Below are 9,634 nucleotides of genomic sequence, written 5' to 3'. Positions count from 1 at the left end.
CATTGGAGATAAACATCGAGGTTTCAAAGAAAAGCAAATTTGGGATCTAGGCATAAAATTGGGAATGAAATCGGGTTTAAGAACCCAAATGGACAATCAAGTTAACCTTTCCACTTATAGTCATTGTTTCCAAACTTGAAAAAGGGACTTCCTGTTGTTTTGGTCATAAACCTATTTGATAACAAAGCTTAACTCATTGTCACCCAGTGTTGACATAAAGATATGATAAATTTAAACTGTGTTTCTTTTAAGGATTGAAGGTAGAACCAAATAAATAAATAAACAAAACTACTCAAAGGTAAAGCAATTTACTACATTTCTTTGAATAAAAATGCAGTATTTGGGTAATCTTTGTATTCTTAACAATAATGCCTATCAAATACTATGTTTTGGGATTAGGAAACATAGTAATTATAATTATTTATTACATTTTTTTGAATAAAAATACAGTATTGAAGTACTTTTTGTATTCTTGGCAATATATTTTTTAATTTTCTACTTGAATACTACATTTTAAGGCTTTGAAACACAATAATTATTGATTATTTATTGTGTTTCTTAGAAGCTAAATGCAGTATTTAAGTCTTTTTTTTTTATTTTTCCACTCGAAACAAAATGTTTTGCTTTGATTAAAGATATATATTTTTGTCAATGTTTGACTTCATATTATTTTGGTCAAATACTACATTTATATTTGGCAAATACATTGTGTTTGTTATGTAATGAAACACATTGTAGTAAAAATACTTTATTAAGTAATTTGAGTTTCTCTTCAACTAAATATAAGAATCTAATATTCCTATGTCATGAAGAATCACTTATTATCAAGAATCCATATTTTCTCAAAAATCACTTTTCTTCCTAAAAATCTAAGATTTCGAAACCAAATGCTTTTTAAAGATTATCTAAAACTTGTAGTTGTCAAAATTAGATTTTGATCCAAACCTTAAGATTTTTGGAATTGGATTTATCAAACCAAGACTTAGGGCTATTGACATTGGCTTGGGCTTTACCTTTAGAGTTGTTATGACCAAAACTTAAGGTTGTTAGAATTTGATTTGAAAAGTCAACTTTTTGGTTTGCCAAGAGGGGAAAAGTGAAATGATGTAGATAAAAAAAATTTTTTTTTCTTAAACTTTATAAAAACAAAAGTTAATTTTTTTAGGATCAAAGAGAAATTTGGGTTTTAGGAAAACAATTCCATTAATTTATCAAGAGAGAAGTTGAATCTTAAATTGTTCAAATTAAAAATGTTGCATCTTAAAATTAAAAAAGTTACAATATTTAGATCCTAAATGAGTATTTAGCCAAACAAACTATTTGATATTTTATTGCTATAAAAAATTCAAATATTATTATGATAATATTTTTTACATGAGAGAGTATTATGTATAGACCTTAATAATTCATGGAAGTGTAAAATGTAACCCTAAAAGAGAAAAAAAGAAAAAAAAAATGAAAGTGCAAAAATATAACCCTAAAGAGGACAAAAAGGTTTAGGCCTAATTTTTAGCATTTTGCTCTAAAACGGGCCAATTGGGAGGGGATCCTAAATGATAATTATATAAATAATTAAAATAGATATGAGTTAATTATTATTTTTGTATAGACATTATCATATAAATAAATATAAAACTAATAAATAATTAAATATTACTTTGTTAAGTTTCAATTTGTGTAAATATATTATTATCAATTATTTAAAAAAATTATTTGATATATTTTCAATTTTATTAAATTTTAATTATTTATTAACAAAACTATTTTTTGACATGTAAAGTATTTTAATAATTTTCAAATATTTATTAACTTCATAAATATTATATAATCTAAAATTTTTATTATATACAAATTTCAATCTAATTTATTTTCTCTCTACACACCAACTTATTGCATAGTTGATTTTGTTATTTAAAATATATGAAATAAATTATTTTAGTCTCATTGATCTCATTTTAGTCCATTTTGAGTATAAATTGAAATAAAATAAAAATGTTGGATTAAGTTTGTAGTTCAAATGAATACAGATATAAATGTGTATTAGGCAAAAAAGATGGCCAAAGATCTGCCAAAATAAGGTAAATAGCATTTGTAATTCTTAAATTTTAAGTCAAATTTTATTTTAGTTTTTAATTTTTAAAAAATTATAATTGAATCTTCAATTGCCTAAAATTATCTTATTTTGATCCTTTCATTTATAAAACTATCTAAATTTATGGCAAATGCTAGCTAAAGTCATGTAGATAACATGTAGATGGCACAGTTGACATCTCACATAACAGGTGAAAAGATCAAAATAAAATTTAACTTAAAATTTAGAAACCAAAGATGCTACTATCTTAATTTTTTTTTTTTTATGTTTCAAATCTATTTTATAAAATATTAAATTTAAAATAATATTTTTATGTTTTAATTAAAATATATTTTATTCATTGAATATTTTTCTTTTTAATAAAAATATATTTTCAAAAATTAAAATTAAGTTAAAATTTTCAAAATTCTTTTGAAAAATATGTATATCATTTTTAAAAATTAAGTAAAATCTTGTATATCGATTTAAAAAATTAAATAAAATACATAATATCTTTTTAAAATATTAAGTAAAATTTTCAAATCATTTTAAAAATTTTTTTTATAATCTATTCAAAATATTTTTCTATTGAAAAAAAATTATTTTGAAACTATGCTTTATTAAAATTTTATATTTATAGAAAATTAAAAAAATAAACCATCAAAATGGCCTTTATCGGCTCTAATTTAATAAAAGGAAGAAATCAAGTTAATGAAAATATTTTCTATTTTATATAAATATAAAATTTTAATAAAATCATATTTAAAATAGATTTTTTGACAAAAAATAGAGTTTTGAATAGATTAATAAATCTATTTTTTAAAATGATATGAAATTTTTTTACTTAATATTTTAAAATGATATGGAGTGTTTTTATTTAAATTTTTAAACGGATAAAAAAAAATTTATTTAATTTTTAAAAATGATATAGAATTTTTTTTTGAAAAGCATTTTCAAAATTTTAAGTAAAATTTAATTGTTTAACATATATTTTCTATTAAAATAGTATTTTACTTATAAATAATATCATAATAAAAAATTAAAAAAATTATTTTAAATTATAATATTTTATAATATATATATGAAATGTAAAAAAATCAATTTTTTCTTTAATTATTTTTTTCCTTATTCTTTATTTATAAAATATATTAGAAAAAAAATAAAAATAAAGATATTGAATAGTTTTTTTTATAGAAAATAATATTTTCCAATATGATTTATTAGTAAAATAACATTTTTAATATAAAATAGTTCTTTTTAAATGGCATGAAATTTTTTCAAAAAGATTTTAAAAATATTAACTTAATATTAATTTTTGAATATCTATTTTTATAAAAAATATTTAACTAATAAATTATATTAGAATAAAAATATAAAAACATTATTTTAAATTTAATATTTATAAAAGTATATTTGAAACTAAAAAATTGAGATAATAATATCTTTGATATCTAAATTTAAAATAAAATTCTATTTTAATCTTTCAGAGATGTTAGCTAATACCATTTATATGACACTTATTGACATTTACTGTTAATTTAAATAATTGGATAAATAAAATGACCAAATTAAGATAATTTTAAATAATTAGAAATCAAATAAAAAATTTTAAAAGATTAAAAATAAAAATAAAATTTTAGAATGCTGTTAACTCGCCTGAAACGTGGGATTTGATGCAAAGTAATACTTAATATTATAATAATAATTAAGAAATGTAGTTGCAGTGCGCAAAAGCAACAAGTGAACAGTGATTAGATGATTCTGATCACATGGACGCCCATTTGCCCAACACACTAAATCTCTCCGTCGATCCCAACACCTCCAACTGCCCACCGGTTTCCGTCTCGGAAACATCAACATCCCCTTTCTTTTCCACTAATTTCCCTAAAGAAAAAAGGGATTAGTATCTTTTTTTTTTTTTGTTAAAAGAAAAAAAATTTAATTGCATTTTTCATGCTTCAATTATTGTAAATTAATTGATTTAGCAATTGAAAAAAAAAAAATCTCGGATTGCAAATTTTCTTACTGTTAAATAAATTGCGCATATCACTAATTTTGTTAGTCAAACGAGTGACTAGATACATAACAATAGATACAAATAAAAATTAAATACGTGATATATTTTTATTGATTATTTTTTGACGTATCATTGATTTGATTAAGAGAGTTAATTTATGTGTAAAATATTTAAACAAAAAAAACTTTCAATGCTTAATTGTAATTTAATGAAAATTTAAATACTAAAACCAAAATCTTGAAAATAAAATTTTAAATTTTAATTGTGTAAGTGTTTCATCCAATGTAAGACCTATAAAACACTCATAAATCCTAAAAAAAAAAGGGTTATTAAAGAGTATTAAGTAATACTTTTTCTAATTTATTAAAATTTATCAAATTAACTATTAATTATTAAAAATATTGTTATAAATAAAAATTTGAATATTCTTAAAAATATCTTTAATAATATTAGTAAACGGAATTTAAAAAGAAGAAAAAAAATATACATATATATATAAATTAAAAGAAAAGGTTTTTGAGGGCTCTAGCTGGGTCCCATCATAAGAGAGAGGGAGGAAGATGAGGAGGCACATGGGCGGTGTTTGGTTCAAGAAAATCATGTGATCACATGTGCTTTCTCTCTTCCAACTTGTTTTTGCATTTCTGTGTCCTTCCCCTTTTCTCCCTGCTCTCTAGTGCGGACAGTAAGCCAGCTTGACTATTTAAAGTGCGCGACTATGTGCCACAGCTTTCCAGCCACAAGATATTTTGGATGGTAAAATTTGACCATTGATGAGAGGAGAGACAAAATGAGGGAAAATTACAAAGCAAGGCCATAGACCAAATTAAATTGACTAATCCCAAATATTTTTGTTTCTCTTTTTCTGCATTTTGTTTTTCCTCCCCTTTATTGGAACTCAGATTTCCTTGTAAATTCAAATACTAGATTGACTTAGTCGTTATTACATTAATTGATATATTATTGTATCCCTATCCTCCTTAACACTAGTTTAAATATGCCACATGTATCTCCTATCACCTGCACAAACTGTCTATAAATATATATTGATGAATACAAAGAAATACATGACACTTCATTAAGATAGTGTGTTTTGTACTTTTTGCAAGATCATCTTAATAATATAATAATTAAAATGATTTTATTATTCATGATTTGAAAATACTTTATTTGATTAACAATTATCAATATTTAGTAATTGAAATCAAGTATTATTTTATTTAAATGTATGAAAATAATTATGCTTTTTTGTAATAGTTACACAATTTAATAATTTTATTTATTATAATTTAAATATAATAATTTATAAAAATATTAGTAATATTTTATTTATTTTATAATAAAATTAATTAAATTATCAAATTAATAAATATATTTATTGATAGGTAAACAAAATTTTATAATATAAATTAGGTAAAAAATATTTGAATTAGAAAATAAAACTAATATATTAAATTCAGAATAAAAAATTATATTATATATAAAATATAAAAAAACACTCAAATTATTTTTGAATTTATTACAATAAATTATATTTTTAAAATATAAAAAATTATAATAAAAATAATTATAATTTTAAGAGAATTTTTTTTAATTTATATATTAAATAGGTAATATTAACTATGATTAATTTTATATATTACTTTATCTCGATGATAAAAATTTTATATCTTTTTAGATAATAATTAAATCACATTTTAAAATAATAATTTGATCACTTTCGACGATCTAAGATTACTGTCACGTAAAATCATCAAGTTTTTATCAAACATAATGATCTAATTACTATTGTAGATCACCTTAATTTTTGAAATGATCACTTCATACCAAATACTACATAAAGAAAATTTGTTTGATATATTAATAATGAAATTTTTTTAATTCTATGAGCGAAATTAAAATGATAACACATTTTGTACTTTTTTAAATTAATTTTTTAATTTTTTTAAAAATATACACTAAAATAATAAGTATTATCATACTAACTCTACTTGTAAAATTTAAAAATTTTACCGTCAATATATTTGATAATTTTTCTTTTATTAATCATTTACATATTCTCTTATGCTACTCTTTTCTAATTGTTTTCGTCATACATTATTTGCAGCTACTACTTTTTTTATACCTATTCCTCGTCGTAGCTGCCAAGAAGAGCAAAATTGAGCTATGATATCAGATTTGTTGAGAATTGCCAAACTAGAGTTTTTACTGTCAGATTAGCATCAATAATGGCCATATTTGGCCTCACTCGCAGCGAGAGCCCTTGACCCTCTGGCACCGTCCAACGTCTTGATTGTTGCTACGGCATGGTCTAAGAGCTCCGACTATTTTGGCAATCCAAATTCAATCCTCGTCATCTGCAACTGCCTTTGATTGGTCATAAAAGAAAAGAAAACAAGAAAAATAAAAATACAAAAAGAGAGAATATATAATGTAGATAAATTTAATTTTTTAAATTAAAATTAGTTACTCCCTCCGTCTCATATTGATTAAGTGATATTGACTTTTATGAAATTAAAAAAAAAATTTTGATTTTAATGTATTGAATATTAAAATTAATTTTTTTATAAAATTAAAGTTTCAGGATTTTTAATGTCAAAAAGTTTAAAAAAATCATAAAAAATAATTTTAAAATATAAAAAGTAAGAGTTTTAGATTTAAAAAAATGACATAATTTTGGGATATTTCAAAAAAGAAAGATGAACAAAAAAAAATGGAATAGAAAGAGTATAATTCTACAAATTAAAAGAATTTTGTGAGAAAATTTTATCTTAATTTAATTTTTGTGGGTTTTAAGTTCGATTTTTATAACATTTTTTCATATTATTTATAATTAAATAGTTAAATTTGAGGAATTTATAATATTTTTCTATATTATTTATAATTAAATAGTTGGATTTGAGATGTAAGCTATAATTAAGTTGGGAATAAAAATCAAAATAAAAAAAGATAACGTTACTTAGTTAATGAGATAATTTTAATTTTCTATAATTATCAAAACCTTGATTTCGTCTTTAATATATGTTCTTTCACATAATTGTAATACTTTACTTCCTACCATAACAATTGGTAATTGTTGCTTGAGTTGTCATTTTTAGTTCAACTACTTGTTCATCAAGCTATATTTTACAGCCGCCACATCTAACGGTGTCGCTCACGTGTTGTGCACGTAGTGGACGCTGATTATAGTCTCTCCCCTATTCTCTATGGACCTATCCGCAAGTGATCCCCGAAAAATCCGTTTGGTCACCGCTTCCTTCCAATTACGTTTGGGCTTTTCCGTCAATTTGCTTTAGACAGCGTCCCACCCGCTGCATGTGCTGGACTGTACATTTTGCCTGCGCTAACGCTTTAACCATGACACATGCACGCACTATTCGACAACCCTTCTCACGCGCTAATGTATGCATAGTGAAATTTACATCCCGGAGCCAATTCAAAATTAAGGGCTTGGGAACCCAAAACTGGCTGGGCCTAGCTTCGTTGGCATGGACATCTCCAGAGCTTTATAATAATTTAACTCTCCCTATCGTGCACCCAAACTCTCTCGCCCCTTCCCTTCTTCAACCCTCCTTTTCTCCTTCTTCTCTTCTGTCAATGGCGAATGCCTTGAACCAAACAAATATACCCACATTTAATGGCAAAGAGAGAAAAAGCTACCAAGATCCTTTGATGGGAAATGCATTGCATGAACCTTTACCCAGTTCTCAAAGAAGCCGAGGCAACAGAAGAAGGAAAGGGTACTTGAAGGCTCAAAAGAAGGATTGTTTGAGTGAAAAGCAAGGAGAAGGAGAAGATGATGATGATGAGAAGACAGAAGTGAAGAGGAAGATTGTGGCATTGCAAAGGATTGTTCCAGGTGGTGAGACTTTAGGGGTTGACAAGCTGTTTGAAGAGACTGCTGAGTATATATTAGCTTTGCAGTGTCAAATTAAAGCCATGAGAGTTCTTACAGGCCTTATTGAAGGCTTGGAGAAAAAGAAAAGAAAGCTTGGAGGTTGATTAGAGACAGACTGGTTTTTTCTCAATTGTAATTTTTTTTTTCTTTTTGCCTAGATGGTGAAGGAGAGCAAGATCTCATCCTCTTTCATTTTTTTTTTTTTTTGTTTATAGATTTTGGTTTATTATGTTAACTATTTTAATAGCTGAATGAATAGGAGGAGAAGTTGTTTAGTGCTGTTAAGTGCAGAGAAATCAGAATCAGAAATTATTAGTATTGGTAAAAGCAGAGAAATTATATGTTTAATGGGTGATTGAAGAATGAAGATAAACTTGCTGGAATCAATTGATTTTACAACATCATCTGTTGTTATGGAGCGTTTGATCTTTGGTTGGAGCATTGAAGTGAAGTACACTATGTCATGGTTTGCTTTTATTCTGGGTGGGTGGGTAAGAGTTTACCATTTTAATCTTGGTGGAGTTTGAACTGCTATCTGCTTGGAGTCTAGTTTTGGGCCAACGATGACTTTGGATAGGAATTAAAATGAACGCATCATTTCTTAATTTGTATCACCAAAATAGAAATTTCTAGGCCATTGAATCTATGATAATATATTAAAACAGTCCCTTGGCTGCAATTTTCAGACAACTTAGATTTGGGTTAAATTATGATTTGAAGGTTAAAGGTGGGAGTAACACTAGTTTGTGAGGTTAATTAAGGAAAGAGTGTTGATATGGGGCCGAAAATGTCATTAAGGGTTGTTAGTTGAATTATTTTAAACGAAGCTTTTGGAGGCCTTCATGACTAAACAAGAAAAAAAAAGCTTTGGTTTGAATCTAAAAATGGGAACGCATAATGTGAAACCCCTCCTTACAATATGTTTTACTCCAGCAGGTGATTACTTCGCAATTTTGTCCCCAATGAAAACCATCAAAGTGTTTCTTTCTATCTTTACCTACCTTTTTCATTTCTTTTAGAAATTTTTTGTTTTAGTTGCTCTTGATATTTTAGAATGTTCGTTTTTTTTGGACCTTTATTATTGCTCTTGAAATAAATTTACGATTGTAGAAAGTAATATTACCTATGTTAGTGCAATACTTATAAGGAGGTCGGTTGACGGACTAATTCTATGTTGCAAATGTTTTTTCTTTCTCCCTTTGAATATATATAAATATATATTTTTGTATATATATATATATAATTATCAAGAATCCTTGAACTTGATAGGGGGAAAAGTAGGTTTTGAGAGTTGGTACTGTATGAAAAATTGTGTAGATTTTGGGATTAATTTAAACTGGGTTTATTATAGGTGAGATTTGATTAAGGAAATCCAAGGACTTTAGTTAACAAGCCAAGATTTCTGGATAATGGCAATTAGGTTAGTTATTTAGTTATAGGTTGGGTAAAATGTTAGAATGGAAAAGAGTAGGACTTTACTTGGTTTGAAAGATGGGGTTTGCTCTAGTTTGTATAAAAATTGAGTGGCTGCCTCTATTCAATCCTTCAAAATTCTGCCCCAATTTTCAAATTTCAAGTTAATTTTAATATATTTATTTAATTAAGTCAGGAAAAAAAAGGTTGTAAGTATGCAAGTTATGTGGCATAT

The 9,634-nt window shown here is 25.0% G+C and overlaps 1 protein-coding gene across 1 annotated transcript; it reads left to right on the top strand.

Annotated features, from left to right (window-relative positions):
• The first annotated feature begins 7,559 nt into the window (after nucleotides 1–7,559).
• On the top strand, nucleotides 7,560–9,096 carry LOC111300592 (uncharacterized). The gene has a single exon (XM_022896219.2). The coding sequence runs from the start codon at nucleotides 7,686–7,688 to the stop codon at nucleotides 8,088–8,090; it is 405 nt and encodes a 134-aa protein (XP_022751954.2). The 5' UTR covers nucleotides 7,560–7,685; the 3' UTR covers nucleotides 8,091–9,096.
• Nucleotides 9,097–9,634: the final 538 nt, after the last annotated feature.

The sequence above is a fragment of the Durio zibethinus genome, chromosome 18, assembly GCF_047325235.1.
Source record: "Durio zibethinus cultivar Kanyao isolate XHJ-2024 chromosome 18, ASM4732523v1, whole genome shotgun sequence".
Lineage (NCBI taxonomy): Eukaryota > Viridiplantae > Streptophyta > Magnoliopsida > Malvales > Malvaceae > Durio > Durio zibethinus.
The sequence above is the reverse complement of the archived record's forward strand: the minus strand, read 5'-3'. Positions and strand labels throughout refer to the sequence as shown.